Source organism: Urocitellus parryii, chromosome 9 (genome assembly GCF_045843805.1).
Source record: "Urocitellus parryii isolate mUroPar1 chromosome 9, mUroPar1.hap1, whole genome shotgun sequence".
Taxonomy (NCBI): Eukaryota; Metazoa; Chordata; class Mammalia; order Rodentia; family Sciuridae; genus Urocitellus; species Urocitellus parryii.
This window is the reverse complement of record NC_135539.1, coordinates 67,381,823-67,399,898: the sequence shown is the minus strand read 5'-3', so window position 1 is coordinate 67,399,898 and position 18,076 is coordinate 67,381,823. Positions and strand designations below refer to the sequence as shown.

Sequence of the window (18,076 nt, the reverse complement as noted above, 5' to 3'; positions counted from 1 at the left end):
CATTGTACCTTTCTTAAGATATTAGACTTGGAAGAAGCCTGAAGGGCCAGGAGCAGAGCCCTAGAACTGATAGACTGTGGGAGGATGATGATCCCTGCCGATATTCCTCCTCATTTAATATGTCCTGCCATTCAAGCATGGGCAGCTCTAGTGCCTTAACTCAGAAATGCCTAGGCTAGACTTTACGTTAATGAGCAGATCTGGGACAGTCACCCTGTGACATGGGGTTTGGTTGGTCTGTCCCAATACTTCCCTAATCTTTTTTCTACTAATTTAGCAGGGAATACACGTCCATCTCCACATTGAGTTCTCTGCACATGATAGGTCTGCCTGACACACAACACACTCTGCACATTCCCTCTGGCCTGGGTGTCACACAGCACACTCCACACATTCTCTCTGGCCTGCGTGCCCTGTATGACCAATGTTGACAGATGCTCTAAAACTTCATCAGCCTTTCTCCTTGCCCTGGAACAGAAATTGTGCCAAAATGTCTGGGGGCAGAGCCAGTGTGAACCTTTTCCTGGGTAGCATCTGGCTACTTGGCAGGGCATGGTGGGCATTTGGCAGCCTCTAATGAATTCAGCCTTTCTCAGTGTCAGAGAGAGTGTCAGAGCTCACAACTGTGGTTGACCTGGCTGACTGGCCATGTCGTGATGGGAAAACTCTACTCCCTTTGCACATGGTCCAGAACCAGAGCCTGCGGCTGTAGCTTACATTCTGCATTCCCCCCCTTTGGACCTGAATTTGCTTCATGATAATCAGATATGACCTCCTTTGTGTTTTTCAGCTTTTCTCAATGGTCTACTGCTTAGTCTCTAAATAAGAGCTACTTTCCAGCATCAATCAGAACTATGCAAGAAAAGGGTTACTATGGGACGAAGCCATGACATGAGGTTATCTTGAGCATGCCTCACTTTAAGTTAACTGACTATATTTAATTCCAAATCTGAACTTTCAACATTGATAACTTCCAAGGTGCTTATTTGGTGTGAAAAATTTATTTACAGCCTTCTGGAAAGCAGTGCATGTTATCTGTTTAAGGAACTTGAAAGCTATAGAACCTCTTCCTTCCTAGGAAAATATGGACTACTTGAAGATTTTAAATGATACTGGTAGTTGGTTCAGAGATCTCAAGAATGGAGCCCAAGTAAGAATTTTTATGCCTGAGAACTGTTCTATTGAGGTCACTCGATATGGGATTTCATTTTATTTATTTTTGTAGCTTACACATAGTATTCCTGAATGTGATTCACACAAGGCAAGGCACATGAGAATGGAGCAGAGGGGGCTCAGCTACATCCTAAAGATACTGAAAATGCAATGCATTTGCTTTTCACATTTATCTTTCAATGCTTTATGTTGTTAACAAGAGAAAATGCACGTACCTCTCCACGCCGCTCAGCTTCCACTTATGTTTCCGGGACATCAGTAATCCCCCTCCCCAAGCTGCCTGAAAAGGATCAGACAAAGGAAAAAGTAGCCGTTTTTAATTACCTAGATGTCTATAGTTTGGTATCTTACAGATGAAGAGTCTCATAGTATGAAAATGATCTGCTTGACCCCAGGCAAATGAAGGGAGCAGACCATTAAAGTTTGAGTTAGAGAAACATCCTAAGGTCTCAGATTTTTTCCTACACTTATGTGGGTATAAGAAGCCAAATTTTGAGGCACAGTTCAGTTTACATGAGAAGGAGATAGATCCTTCCCCCAACCTCATTACTATCACTGAGAATCACTAAGGTCACCCATTACTACAGTTAAAGTGGCAAGCCAAAATGATCCCAGACCCATAGCAGCATAAGGATCTTGCACCAGAATATATATCAACTTACAGCTTCCTTTATTGAGAGAGTTTACAATGAAAACAAGACAAGGAAACTAAACATTGTGATTAGTTTGTGGTGGTTTGTTATTAGTGATGGTTTGGCACTCTCTTTACCTCACCATGGATTATTAGCAAACAATTTGCAGATAACAGCTGATCTTCAAGCCAGCCTTTGAGTAAAAAGGATCTAAACTTAAATCCCTTCAATTCATCCTTCTAAAACTTGACTCTTTTTTTTTTATTTGAAAAAGGTGGTATGCTTCCATTATTTTTTGTGTGTGATTAAATCTGGAATCAAAACATCTCAAATATAATTCAGCTTCTTGGTTGACCAAGCTGAGAGACTAGAAATCTGATAATCTGTATTTCCTATTAAGTTGTCAAACTTGCTTTCCTCCCCAAATATACAAATATTTAACTTGGGCCAAAGTCATTTATTCTCTGAATTTCCTATATAAATGAATTTTTTTTACCTTTTTATTCTTTTAAGGAAGGAAGAGCTGCATGCACCTGACTGAGCAGGATATGTTCCTCCAAGGCATATGGCTCAAAGAATTGAGAACCGTGATCAGTTTGAGCACTGACCATAGAAATAAGAATATCTTCGTGTTGGGAAATTTAAAACAGAATCACCTCAGGCTGCTTGAGCAAATTTTTTTTTGGGGGGGAATGATACACAAGATTTATTTGAGATATTTAAAATTGGATTAGCAATCTGAGATTGAGAATGTAGACAACTATTTGAGCAAATTCTGTATGACATATCAGTTGTGTGTTAATTTGCCTGTGAAACTGTGAAAAGCTTAAATACCACTATTCTGAAAACAAAGCTGCATAAGTTAAAAAAAAAAGAAATTATATTCCATGAGACCCAGATGAAAAATGTGCAAGGACATTTTACTGGCCAGTCCCTGAGGGATACTTACATCCACGTGCATCCAAATCTTATACTTTTTGCAAATGTCAGCAACCGCCAAGAGGGGATCGAATGCTCCATACACAGTGGTTCCAGCTGTGGCACTCACAAGGAAAGGAACATATCCCTACACAAATGAGAGAGCCCCAAATAATGTAATTAGGGGTTCAAGGTTTCTTCTAAAAGCTGATTTAAAATCAATGGAACCCCATCCCCTCTCATACTCCTTTGCCCCTTTGAAACCCTCAGAAGGGTTATCACCCCCCTGAAGCTTGGTACAAATCAATGTCCACTCCACAGAATCCAGGTCATTCTGCTGGTCCTGACCATTGTCTTGTGAAAACAGACATTCTGTTCCTCAAAGAGGCTAAGTGGAACCCAAGGTTGTGAGTGGTGTCCACAAGACATTTGTGTGCTCCAGGTGGACTTTCTGGCTCCCTTTACTCTCTTTGCTAATTTTCTAGTCTTCCTTTTGTACCGTGGGGGTCTTTGAACTTAATACATCTCCCAGCATGAGCAGGCAGAAGGAAGAGAAGGAACCCTGACTAGCCTGTTTGGAAAATGCTATTTGGAAAATGCTCCAATAATTTATGTGGAGCCTTTCAGAAGGGATGGTTCACATGGAGCTAAACAATAAGCCAGGGCTTTCATCCATCTAAGTATCCCTCAGTCTGTCTGGCCATGGCTAAATGAAAATTGATGGAAATAATAGGCTGTGGCTGAAGGCATCCGGGGAAGAATGCCACAAATAGGATCAGTCTAGTCACTCATCCTATGACTGTGTCCTGTTGATTTATAGAACATGATGTTACAGAATCGGTCTTTAGGTGGCAGCAAAGGTTTAATTTTATGGTTTATGTGACTGGAAATATTCTGGTGCAAAAATCAGGTTGTAGGGAGAAAAGTATACGGAAAATAATTATTTCTGAGTTCTTAATAATAAAATGCACAAATATTGTACCGAACCAGGAACCATAGATTATATTGACAGAGAATTCTAAAACCAAATATTAAACAGAGAATTCTAAAACCAAACTCTCTGACTTACAAACCAATCCAGGGAGGGGATGACTTTCCAGAGCTTTGTGGTGATTCTTCAGAACTTGTTAACTTCTAAAAAGACTTCTAAATGGTTGCCAGTAAAATGAGATATATGGAGCACCAATCATCTAGGCATGTGCTGAGGGCAGGAAAATGCATTCTGCTGCTTCCTACTTGTGAAGATGATCTTCCAAATGTGTGTCTGCTTAATGCCAACCCTCGACACACAGGGAGACAAAAGCTTTGGGAACTCTGACAATATTTCTGTGCAAATATTTTATTCAGGAACTTAAGTTTCTCTAAAGCAGAGCCTATACATAACTCAGAGACACAGGCTGGATGCAGAATTCCAGATTCTCATTAAAGCTGGGAGTTTGGGATTGGATCCCGTTTTAAAAATAAAAGATAAATGAGATCTCCTCATTACAAATTTGGATCCTCGATTTGTTACGGGCTAGATAAAGATCTCTGCAAAAACTTACTTTCTGTTTTGCTTCAAGGATTCTTCTTTCAAGATCAGATGGGATCATTTTCCCTCTGAAAGAAAAAAAAAATATATATATATATTATAGGTTTGTTTAGAATAATTTACTTTCATGACAATGATGTAAGCAGCCACATGAGGGTAAAATTGAGCCCTATATTGTTGATTACAATGCTCAGTTAAAACAATTCCTTGGCAGTTTCCAAGAAAACAAAACACATTTACTTTCCTGAGTGACGTCAGAGTACAATTTCTTAGCACATGTGGGAGACTCCTGACCATGCTGTGTTGTTCTTGGTAAAATGGTCATGGGGTCCCCCTACTCTGCTTTCTAACTCATCCTCTTAATTCACTTAAAACAAGTCTGATTCAGAGCAAGCATTTGGCAATGAATGGAGAGTGTACAAAGAAAATTTTTATTCCAAAATGTCTAGTGAATGGATCTGCAATTCATATAAAGATAAAATGCCAAGAAGAATCCATTCTGAAACATTCATATGAAAATATTAAGTCCAAAAGCCCTCTAAGTAGATTCCCAGGGCTAAAAGCAAAAAATAGGCCAGCGACTCCTGGGCTCAAACTGTAAAATGGCATTGGAACAAGGAACATCATTTCATTCCCCAAATGTTTCTTTTCTATGATAGAAACATAGATAGAGCTTGGCTGATTTTTATGATAATTGGAGATGATTTCTAGAAAGCTAGAAATGGCTGGGAGTGTGAACTTACACTAAAATTTCTTAATTTTCTTTGCCAAATATCCCTGGAAAATAACAGCGAGTTACGAGAATTAAATAAGTTAACAAATGCGAAATGATTTAAAAGGACGTGGCATATGGTAAGCATTCAATAAATGTTAGCTTCAATTGTCCAGATTGTTTGTACGTAGTGTGCCATTCCTACTTCAAGACTACAAGTAGAAGAAAATAACAAACAAAAACCAGAGTAGTTACAAGGTGCTTCAGGCAGTGAAACAGTCACTAAGGTTACTAAGATTTTCATATCAGGATCATAAAGAATTTGGAAAAATAAGGTGTACTGGGCGACTTTATTACATCTTATGGTGTTGTCTTGCCTAAGCTTTAACATATTGAAATATGTTATTTTATTACAAATTACTTCTCCATTTTTTTTTTCTTTTGGTATCAGGGATTGAACCCTGGGGTATTTCGCCATTGAAGCACATCCCCAGACCTTTTCTATATTTTATTTAGAGACAGGGCTCACTAAGTTGCTTAGGGCCTTGCTAAATTGTTGAGGCTGGCTTTGAACTCCTGGTCCTCCTGCTGCTGGGATTCCTGGTGTGAGCCACTGTTCCCAGCTACTTTTCTTCATTTTTAAAAATAATTTGGGCATTATACAGTGAGTATCGAGTAGGTATATTGTGTACCATTTTTATTTCAGACTAATAAAGGAGGTGTGACAAAATAATTAGAATATAAAGCAGGCAATAAACCTCAAAGCACTGAGAATCATTGATTTAGGTGAAATTGTTTTCCAAAGCAAAGCAATTCACATGTAATTACCTGGGCAATGGTAATGGACGAGTTAGTAGTGATTAGTTTGTTGGGCTGGAATCAGACAAAGGGCATTACAGATACATTTGGTGCAAAGGGAAGGGCTCAGATTCAGAGCGGCCCACCTTTGAGGAATTCCCAGGAGACTTGGGAGAAGAGGGAGGGTGTCTTGCTCCCTATATTTTTGCTATCCTTCACAGCTGGGGGGGGGGCAAACTGTGCCAAGCAGTGACATTCAACCTTTCCAAGACCAGGTGATGTTCTGGTCCTGCTATGAACATTGTGAACTCTGTTCACATTTCAGAGGAAATTTGGGCATTATATCAATCCTTTACAAACAGTTCTGAGCACATTAGTACTGTCATAGTAATTTCATAAGTAAACATGGAACTCGAGAGAAGCATTCTTAGAAATTGTTTTACAAATCTTGAAATTTACCTAGTTTGCCAGAAGCTTGGAGAAATTTGAGTAGACAAGCTTGACAATCATTATTTTCTCATCAAATCCCATCAGATCATTTTGTTAACTGTAAGGCAGTGAAGTATCACTGAGAAGCCAGAGGTTAGAGAACACCTGAATTGGAAGAGGCTCCAGACATGATACTAGTCAAACCTCATTTTTTTCCAAACAAGAAATGGGTTGAGAGGTGCAGTGACTGTCAAAGTCAAGTCACCTACCCAAGACAAGTTGCTGATGGTTAAAGATGGGCTGGAACTAGACATAAAACGCCAAGCTTCCATAATAAACTTGAAGGGGCCTTGTGGAAAGATTGGATTCCTTCAGGATAAGACAGTATCTGATTTTGGTGAATGAGAGGTGTCATCCAAGCTTGTCTGGAAACAGGAATGAACACAGAGTGTGTTTCATTTTCTATCAGTGAGCTTTGGGCAGGGGGAGGGAGCTTGTTCAATAATCAACTGAGTGTTTGCCTCTGGCTTAGTGGAGAGAGGTGGGAGTGGCCCTAGTCTTTCCTAGACATTCTGTCTTCCAAGCCCATTTGTGTCTTGTCCCTGAGAAACCTAGAGCCTGGCATAAGGCAGAGGGTAGACAGACATTTGTCTCAGGTATAGACTAGAAGGAAAAGTTTAGCCCCAGGATATTAAAATGTTTATTATACCTTAATATCTGACCAGACAGTGAATATGGGGGGGGGGCCTCTGAAAATAATGCCTTTTCTTTCTTGATCTTAGGATTAACTGAACTACTTTGGAACACTGGTTCCTGCAACTTAGTATACACAACAATCAAATAAATACTTGTCTAAGGTGCAGATTCTGGACTCCGTTCCTGGGATTTTAATTCAGCAGGTCAGTGTAGGCTTGTGGAGTTACTTTGTTTATTGAACGCTTACTATGAGCTGACAAGTTTTAGAATCTGGTGTATTAGGATAAACAGACCAGTTTCTACTCCAAGGGTCTTCTTACATGCTCAAAAGGGAGACAATAAACTGATAAATAGACAGATATGCTTAGGAATCTGCATTTCTGACAAGCACTCAGGTGACTCTGATGTAGGGAGATCCACGTTTGCATGTTGAGAAATACTATTTAGAAATGGAAATTTTAGCCTGGGACATATTTAAATAATTGTGTAATATACTAGTTAAGTATTTTTCATATGACCCAGGGTCTGGAGCCATTATGGCTGCAGGGCAGCAAGCAGAAGGCGCTCCAGATGTAGCATTGCACGTTCTCTGCCTGCCCGTATATTGTGGGGTGAGAGAACATTGGGTGACAACCAGCAGGCTCATGTAAGGATTAGAAGCTGTCTGTCCAGTCCTGGCTTTTCCTTTGGTGCATGGGAGGCTTGGAGGACCGTGCTGTACCTACTATGTCTGGTCTGAAAGTATTTCTATAGCATAAATGCGTATCTTGAACATTTACACATCCAGCCTTTAAGCTCACAGGTAACAGTCACTGGTGCTTTCTAACACTGGCCTCAGTTAGTTGTTGTGCTTAGGAAGGGATTGCCACCAAAGTGATGCTGTTGCTTTGGATGTGACCAGAGGCCCATATTTGCATTGGGATTCTTGGTTACCAGTATCTTTTAAAAAGTCATTTGATGCTATTGGGCCAGATAACTTTAAAATGTTGTCTGGCAAAATCCCAGGCAGCATGCCTTGTAGAACTACCAGAGAGAAAGATCTTCTCTTTGTGGGAAGAAAAAGATTACACTGTGGACTGTGGGTTCAGACCCATGTCTGTGTTCCTGTGGCTCCAAAGGAAAGAAATGACTATCTTATCTACAAGTACATTACCGGAGTGTGTGTACTTCCAGGCAGGATCCCATTGGCTGACCCTGCCCAAACCATTGAAATTCTACCAGACTTTCCTAAGTTAGTAGAGTTTGATTCGGTTCATAGCATAGTGTTCAAAGAAGAAAAGATGGCGAATGCTTCCTACCAGACACTGACCAAGTCTTAAATCACTACTAATAGTGGCATCACCAACAGAGTTGGTGAATAACCAGTCTTAGAAGCTATGCCTTACTACGTGATCCCTCATTCTCCTGATAAACTTACAAGAAAGTTTTTTATTGTACTTACCTTGTCGATAGGGAGACAGATGTTCAGAAAGGCAGCTGAATGTGACTAAAAGCTTAGAATATGGAGTTGAAATAACTGAATACCTGCCCCAGAATCAATGCCAACTAAATGTACTAGAAGAATTAGCTTCTTTCTTCATGAGGTTTGTATGAGGATTAAATGAGAGTAAGTATAAACACCATAAAACCCTGAGTATCACACTCTTGGAAATGATAAGCACAGATTAGATATTCTCAGTAGTAGTACAAGAATCATGTAGATGCCAGAATATCATAAAGCTAGTAGGAGGCAGATTTCAAATCTACAGCTGTCTGATATCAAAATTCAGGTTCCTAGCCCTACATAACAGTATTGACTTAACATGAAACTTTTCAAGTTCAGCTCTAGAACTGCAGTGATTTATGAAAATTTCCCATTTGGTTTCCTGAAAGTTCCCTGAATTGAATAGTTCCTTGACCTTGACTCTTACTGCTATCGACACTGGCTAGTAAATAAGAAAGACATATAACTTCACTCCAAAACATAGTATTTTATCATCCTTTGATGATGTTCTTTCCAGTGCAGCACCCAAATGCCACAGGAATAAGAGAAAATCTACTGGCTTTTGTTTTGTTTTTGAATTAGTCAATACTAAGCAAATCCATGATCCTTACATGATTGCAATATGTAGATGGGAAGGGGAATTCAAGACCCACGTGAATTTTTGAACTGATCGGACTGCCTGGTCACTAGAGAAATCGCACAGACTGACTGAGGGAAAGATTATTGATGATGAAGCGCAGAACAGTGGTAAAGTGATCAGAGTATTTCCCTGGGGAAAAGGGTTGCTTGTGTCTTTGCACGACTGTCACTAACATGGGCAGCCTGTCTTAGGAAAGGTCCCTAAGAGAAATGAACAAACAGAAATCAAAAGAGATCATTTAAGAAGTATTAGCATTACAAAAGCCAACCTCTTTGTAGAGAATTTTATCATACTTCTAAAGTGTAGAATTTCTTCATCCCTTTGATATATACTTTGATTTTGGGGAAAAATGAACTATAATGATTAACTATATTTTTCCCTTTGAGATTTGTTTTCCAATACGGACAACGGGTTCAGTTCACACATGGTCAGATTATGGGAGTAGGATTTTTTTGTTGTTGTTATTTTGTGTAATTCTGTAAAATGTGTCCTTTTTGTTGACTTTATCCAAAAGCACTTATTAATACACACCACTGTCACTACACAAGGATCCCAGTATGAGCACCTAGGGACCCCAGCCACGATGTGGGAAGGAACCATGCTCCTTTTCACATGAAACTTCCCATTTGCTGACACTGAGGACTAGAATGAGATCTGGTAAGGAAGTCAGTAGTGAAGGATAGTGTCGGTGTGGGCAAGGAGCGCTGACCACCTCATACCTCTTCCCAAACTACCATCCCTCTTCCCTGAAAGTGTCTATAGAGAGAAGGGTCATGACAAAAGTTTCAATTTGCCATGCAAGAAATCATTTTGGCTATTATATAGAAATTTTGAGGTCAGGAGAAAATAAAAATGGCAATTACAGAACATTAAAAGGTAGTGACATGACAATACTACATATAAAAATATGGGAAGGATACGGAATCATTCTCAGAGAACAATGTACAGTCCTAAATATTTTTTTAAAAATAAACAGAAAAAAATAATGAAATATTTAATTCAAGAAGCTTGAGAAACAATACCAAACAATGTAGACAGAAGTAAAAGCGGAAATACTGGGGAATGATATTGGCCAAATTGTGTTGTTTATTGTGTGCATGTAGGCATGTGTAACAATGAATCCTACCATTATATACAACTATAATGCACCAATACAAAGATCATAGAAGAAAAAATGTAGGTAGAAAGAAAGAATAAATTTTTCAATGAATTAGAAAACTTAAAGTTGACTTAATTTAAAACTTAAAAACTGTGACATCGAGGAAAGATGGTGGAATGAATCTGACATAACTTTCCTATGAATATTTGAAGACACCACAGTAAATCTCACCATCATGTACATCCACAAAAAGGGGTCCTATTAGAATAAGATATATTCATGCTTGTACAATTATATCAAAATGGAATCTACTGTCATTATTAAACTAAAATGAACCAATAAAAAATAAATTAAAAATAAAAATAAAAGTGTCACATTGAAATGACCAATAGATACATAAATATCTGATTAGTATAATAAAAAAGAAAGAAAATGCAGTATTTGAAATGAGAAAGGAGGTTATTGATAAACATATTTTCCCCACATTTTTATCGGTGCATTCTATTTGTACATAATGATGGGATGCATTGTTATATATTTTACATTCACACAACATAACTATATAATTTGGCCAATATCACCACCCAGGACTTTCCTCCTCCTTCCCTGACTCCCACTTCTTAGTCCCTTTACTCTACTGATTTGCCTTTGATTGTCATGAGATAGACCCCTTCCATCTTTTCCTTTTTCCTCTCTAGTTTTCACATATGAGAGCAAGCATATCACCCTTAACGTTCTGAGTTTCACTTATTTCGCTTAACACGATGGTCTCTAGTTCCATCCATTTTCCTGCAAATGACATAATTTTATTTTTCTTTGTGGTTGAACAAAATTCTATTGTGTGTGTGTGTCTGTATGTATAGAGTGTATGTATGTGTGTGTGTGTGTGTGTATCACATTTTCTATATCTACTCATCCAATAAATATATTTGAATACTATCAAAGAACTATGTGTAACTATTTATGTTAACTTATTTTTTGAGGTTATACATATTTTCCCCCCAAGAAAATGTAAATAATAAGAATTGATGAAACAATATAGAAAATTTGAAAAAAATTAATTTCCAAGAAATAACTAGAAAGAAAGTTCCCTGAAATCTACTCCACTCCTCAACAAAAATATCAGGCTCCTATGTTTTGCTGGAGAACTTTAATCAGTATACTATTAGCAAATAATGTGTTTTAAACTCATAGAGAAGACAAGGGGAAGCGAAGAATTCACTTTCTGAAACAAAAATGTGTTAAATATATCCCAGAAAAGCATACAAGTGTATTTTACAAATACAGCTACAAAAGATCCTGAACTTAATATTAGAAAATATAATTCAGAAGGAAATTAAATATTAGCATAGGACAAGAATGCAAATAAAACCTTTTTAGCACAAGTCATCCAACTGGTAGACCAAAGTGAGAAAATTATGACCAAAGTGAGAAAATTATAGTGTCCTTTCAATTGATGAATAAAAGGCATTTTAAGAAAGTCATCATCTATTTCAGAAGAGGAGAAAGGGAGGAGAGAAGAACAGGAGAGAGGAAACGTGAAAATAGAAAAAGAAGAAACAATTTTTGGTGAATAAAGAAAAAGGGGCACTTCTTTGACACAGTGAGGAACATCCATTTCAAATCCAAAATTAAAATCATATCTAGGAGCTGGGGTTGTGGCTCAGCAGTAGAGCGCTTGCCAAGCATGTGGGAGGCCCTGGGTTTGATCCTCAACACCACATAAAAACAAATAAATAAAATAAAGGTCTTGTGTTCAACTACAACAAAAAGAAATATTTTTTTAAAAACATCATATTTAATGAAAAATCCTAGATCCATTTCCATTAAATTTAGGAATAAGAATGTTCTTCTTAAAGGAATAGAAAATTCAAACATTAACTAGTAAGGAAATTAAATCAGCAGCCAAAAATCTTCCATTAAAAAAAAAAAAAAACCCAGGATCTAATTGCTTCTCTGGTGAGCTTTATCAAACACACAAACACTTAAAGAAGGACTAATAACAATGCTTCCCAAATTCTTACATAGAATTGAAGAGGAAGGAAAACTTTCAAACTTATTCCACAAGACCAGAATTATTCTGATAACAAAGCCAGAAAAAGGGCATTACAAGAAAAGAAAATTATAGGCTGATATCTTTGAAGGATACCAAAGTTAAAATCTTCAAAGATTACCAGATTAAGTCAACAGCACTTTTAGAAGGATCATAAACACTAACCACCTGGGATTTATCCTTGGGATATAAAGATAAATCAACACATTTGAATCAGTAAATGTGATACACTATATTAACAACATAGAAGATAAAAACTATATGATCAGCTGGGTGCCATGATGCATGCCTATAATCCAGCTACCTGGGAGACTCAGGCAGGAGGATTGAGGGTTCAAGGCCAGCCTTGGCAATTTAGCAGAACCCTGTCTTGAAATAATAATTTCAAAAGGGTTGAGGATGTAGCTCAGTGACAGAGTGTCCCTCGGTTCAATCCCTAGTATTGAGAAAAGAAAAGGAAAAAAATCCATATGATCATTTCAAGAGATGTAGAAAAGCGCTTGACAAGATTCAATAGCCCTTCATGATAAACTCTCAACAAATTAGGTGTGGAGGGAATCTACCTCAGTGCAATCAGGCCATATATGACAAGCCCTCAAACACACCACATTCAATGGTGAAACACTGAAAGCTGTTCCTCTAAGGTGAGGAGCAAGTCAAGGATGCCATCTCTTGGCACATTTACCAGGCACGTTATAGGAAGTCTTAGCCAGATTAGATTAGACAAGAAAAATAAACAAAAGATATCCAAAACAGACTGGAAAAAGTTATCTCTGTTTTCAGAAGCTGTGATGTGATATATAGAAAATCCTACAGACTCCACCAAAAAGTCATTTTGAACTAATAAACAAACTATATAAAGTTGCAAGATACAAAAATCAGCACATAAAAATCAGCTGCATAACTATATTCTAAGGTGAACTGTCCAAAAAAATAAGAAAACAATTTCATTTATAAGAGCATTGAAGATAATTAAATACTTAGGAGAAAATTTAACAAAGGAAGTAAAAGATATGTGCAATGAAAGCTATAAAACATTGGCAAAAGAAATTGAAGAAACTTAAGAAGGAAAAAAAATTAACACAAATAATGGAAAGATATCCTGGGTTTATGAATTGGAAAAATCAATATTGTCAAAATTTCCATATTCCTCAAAGCATTCTATGGATTCAATGAAGTCCCTATTAAAATTCCAATGTTTTTTTCCCCACAGAAATAGAGAAATGATTCAAAAAATTATGTGGAAACACAAAAATTGAGAATAGCTATAGAAATTCAGAGAAAGAAGAACAAAACTAGATATATCACATTCCCTGATTTCAAATTAAATTTCAAAGCTATAGTAATAAAAAATATGAGACTGTTGTAAACACACACAAACCAACAGAACAAAATAGAAAGTCCAGAGATAAATCCATGCATAAGTGGTCAACTAATTGCCTCGAAGGTTGTAACAATGCACAATGGGGTAAGTACAGTCTCTTAAATAAATAATGCTTGGAAAACTGGGTATCTGCAGCAAAACAATGAAATTGGGTCCTTATTTTGCCCTACACACAAAAATTAACTTGACATGGATTGAAGACACATAAATATAAGACCTAAAACTATATAACTCCTAGAAGAAAACAGGGGCATTGGTCTTGGCAATGATTTTTTTTTTTAATGTGACACTAAAACTACAGATAATAAAAAGCAAAAAACAAATGAGACTATGTCGAACTAAAAATTCCTGCACAGCAAAGGAAACAGTTAAGAAAAGGAAAAAAGCAATCTATGGAACAGGAAAATATATTTGCAAACAAATGTTAGATAAGAGGTTAATACCCAAAATATAAAAAGAATTCAAGCAACTATATAGCAAAGACCCCCCCCACGTAATTTGATTGAAAAATTGATCTTTCAATTTTAATTGATTGAAAAATGGGCAAAGAATCTGAATTGACATTTTTCAAAGAAGACAGGGACATGGCCATCAGGTAAGTATATGAAAAGGTGTTCAATATCACTTAATCATTAGGGAAATGCAAATTAAAACCATAATAAGATATAGCTTCACAGTGTTAGGATGGTTATTATCAAAATTAAAAACTTCTGTGCACCAAAAGACACTGTCAACAGGATAAGAAGGTAACCCACAAACTGGGAGAAAATATTTACAAAAAAATCATCTATCTGATAAACAATTAATACCCAGAATATACACAGATAACTCCTAAAACTAACAACAAGAATAACAAAACAGCCCAATTCAAAAATAAGCAAAGGACTTAAATACACGTATTTTCCAATGAAGATGAACAGATGGTGAATATGCACGTGAAAAGATGCCCATCATCACTAGTTGTTAGGTCAATAGGATCTCACCTATTAGAATGGCTACTTACAAACAAAAAGCATTGGTGAGGATGTGCAGAAACTGGCCTTCTGTGCTCTGCTGGTGGGAATGTAAAATATAGAAGAAAATATAGGAGGAGAAAACTTTCATGACATTGGATTTGCCAATGATTTCTTGATTATGATACCAAGGCAAGACAAGAAAGAAAAGAAAAGCCAAATTGGACTTCACAAAAATTAAAAACTTCTGTGCACCAAAAGACACTTTCAACAGGATAAGTACAGCATTTGTGAAAAGCAATATGGGGATTCCTTAAAAAGTTAAAAATAGAATTATCATATGACCCAACAATTCCCCTGCTAGGCATCACCCAAAATAAGTGAAGTTGAGTCTTGAAGAGGTAATTGTACACCCACGTTCTTAGCAGCATTCTTCACAACAGCCAAAATGTTCATGGATGGATGGATGAATCAACAAATGTGGTATGAACATATACAAGGGAATATTCTTCAGTTTTAAAAAGGAAGAAATTCTGACATATTACAATATGATAAACTATTATACTAAGTGTAATACGGCAGTCACAAGAAGCCAAATATCTTGATTATATGAGTGAGATACTAGAGTAGCTAAATCCATCAAGACAGAAAGCATAATGGCGGTTGCCAGGGGCTGGGAAGAGGGAGTGATGGGCGTTATTATTTAATGGGCAGAGAGTTTCAGTTTTGCAAGATTAAAAGATTAAAGAGTGATTAAACCGTCATGGTGATGGTTGTACAACTATGTGAGAGTACTTAGCACCCCTGAAATGTACACTTATAGATAGTTAAAATGGTAAATTCTTTGCTATGTGTATTTTGCCACAATTTTTAAAATTGTAAAGAGGGGAGGCATGTTTAGCTGGCGAATGCTAGTTCTCTTCTGAGTCTCAGTCCTCCCAGTGAACAAGCATTGTGATCTTGGACATGGCACCTGTGAGGTGTTGAGTCAAATGGAGAAAGGAAAACTTGCCATACTGCTTAAAATTGTTGCATATATGGAAACCCTTCATAAACTATGTTAGCACCAGATAAATAAATGTAAGGGAATAACTCTGTTGTGTCTCCAATGAAATGCATTAGTTCATTTGTATAAAGTGCCTTGGACTGTGCCTTGCATATGAAAAACACTATGAGTACCAGCTATTGTTATTTTAAATCTGTTCTCACAGAGGTTTAATGAAGCACACACACCACTAGTGCCCAAGTTCTCTGCATCTAAACTCTTAGGAAATCTGACACTCAGACAGCTCCCCCACACACTGTTTGATAATAATTGATTTGGTGTCTCTTCAAAGCCTATTCTATTGCAGGGCTCTCCACAGCTCCCCAGGGACCTGAAAGAGTGAATGAGCATCCCTAACTACCTTCAGGCACCGGCCACAATTTAGCTAATTTAATAAAAAGAGTATAATGACTGTAGACTATTTATATTTTGAATAGTCTAAATCAATTATATGATAAATGTGATAATTATCAAATATAGAGAAATGTAATCGAATTGTGATTTATAAAGCTAGTGATTTTTTTTTTAAAAAGACTAAAATGTACACAAAACACAAGTAGTTAATTTGTGGTGTAAAAGCATTAATTAAAACAACAGAATTTTTATAGTAGGAGATAGGATAGCCAATGACTCTTCTAGTCCTATGCCAACCAGATAGCATATGTTTTTGTTAGATTTGTTTTCTGTAAGGTTCCAGCAAATTATTAGCACTTCAGATAATGTAAAGGGAATCCTGAAGGGAGGAGAAAAAGATGGAGAAATGGAAGAGAGAGCAGAGAGCAAGAGAGAGTGTAAGAGAGAATGAATTCTAAAAGTACCCACGAGTCCCCTGTGAGTCCACATTGATAATAAATGAGAAAGAACAAGCCCACATACATGAAAAAAGGGATAGGCCTTCCCCACAGTGGAATGCAGGAACTAATAAATAGGAAGAAATGATGGAGTTAGAAAATCACTATTTTGTAATCATCATAACTATAATTCAGACAAGAATCATGAATAGATGCTAAACTATGGGTGAATGTTTCAGGAGAACAGGATATTTACAGTCCCAAGGACTCTGCTACAAGACACTTCTTAGCTGTAGAGGAAATAATAGACATTTTATAGTGGGGAAACCTGGCAGGCAGCATCTTAACCAAACAGTCAAAGCGAAGGTTACTGATAAAGGGACAAATCTCCCGAGGAGATGCACAGGAAGGAGAAAGACAGGCATCAGCTCTCTGGAAGTCCTGCCCAGGTGCATCATGGGAGTCTAGCCATGAGGAAGTATCAGCCAATTCAAACTAACCACAACATAAATGGTCTACGCTCTCCAAAAATATCAATGTCAAAGGAAGGTGAGGAAATGCTCCAGATTAAAGGAAACTAAGGAGACAACTGAAGGACATATGTGGGAAAAAATAACAACAACAAAAATGCTCTGAAGAATGTTATTGGAACAATTGATGAAATTTGAATAAGGTATGTAGATTTAATGTTAGCAGTGTTGGTGTCAAATTTCCTGATTCTGCTAATTTGCCTGTGATTGTGTAAGTGAACATCCTTGTTCTAGTAAATACATATTAATGTGTTAAGGGGTAATGGGACATGATGCCTGAAAGGAATTCTCAGATGGTTCAGAAAAATATAGGTATGTATATATGTATAATGTAATTATAATGTAATATTTATTATATTCAATATGGAATACTGAATCACAGACACATGGCAAAGAAGAGAGGGAAAAAGTAAATGTGTCTGAATGTTTAAAGTTGGTGAATCTGGGGTATAGGGAATATAGGAATTCTTGTTACTATTGCAATTTTTATGTTTGAAATTATTTTAAAAATTCAAAATAAAAAAAAAGGTCAGATGAGTTAACGTCTAAGAACCTTTCCAACTCTAAGGGGGATCTGGTTAGAAGTCTGTTAGCGAATGTTTTTGCAGTCTAAGGCAGGGCCTGTCCTCCTCATACAACTCCTGTTGCCTCCTCCCTGTTTCCCTTCCAGTTTTATGATGTGAGATAATTTCAGAATAAGCTCCTCAGATGAAGATCCTACACAATTTTAGCCAAAATAATATGGAATTCGGGGCTGGGGTTATGGCTCAGCAGTAGAGCTCTCGCCTCACACGTTCGAGGCCCTGGGTTTGATCCTCAGCACCACATATAAATAAATAAAATAAAGTTATTGTGTCCAACTACAACTACAAAAAATAAATATTAACAATTGTGAAAGTTAAAAAAAAGAATAAAGAACTCCACTGTGCTATAGAACACTACATCTAATTTCTAATTTCTCCCATTCAATTATTATCTATTCCTCCATAAACACAAGTACACATCAATATTTTTTAAAAGGATAAATTACTCAATAAGATACCTGTCTACTTCACCCCCATTTTTCACATAATTTATATTTCCTCTCTAGCATGTCCTTCACCTTACAGTGACAAAGACCTTAACCTTCTGCTTAAGACAAGAAAACCATTGATACACTGTATACACGTATCAAAGTATAACACCATACCCCATAAATCTATATAATTA

General features: G+C 37.0%; 1 protein-coding gene across 1 annotated transcript in view; it reads right to left on the bottom strand.

The window, feature by feature from the left end:
- Gad2 (glutamate decarboxylase 2) overlaps positions 1-18,076 on the bottom strand; it is a 75,645-nt gene that overhangs the window by 29,496 nt on the left and 28,073 nt on the right. Inside the window, exons 9-11 of the mRNA XM_026401189.2 lie at positions 4,268-4,322; positions 2,755-2,871; positions 1,389-1,453 (exon numbers count right to left, since the gene is read on the bottom strand). Coding sequence (XP_026256974.1) covers positions 1,389-1,453; positions 2,755-2,871; positions 4,268-4,322 — 237 coding nt within the window. The remainder of the gene's footprint in view (positions 1-1,388; positions 1,454-2,754; positions 2,872-4,267; positions 4,323-18,076) is intronic.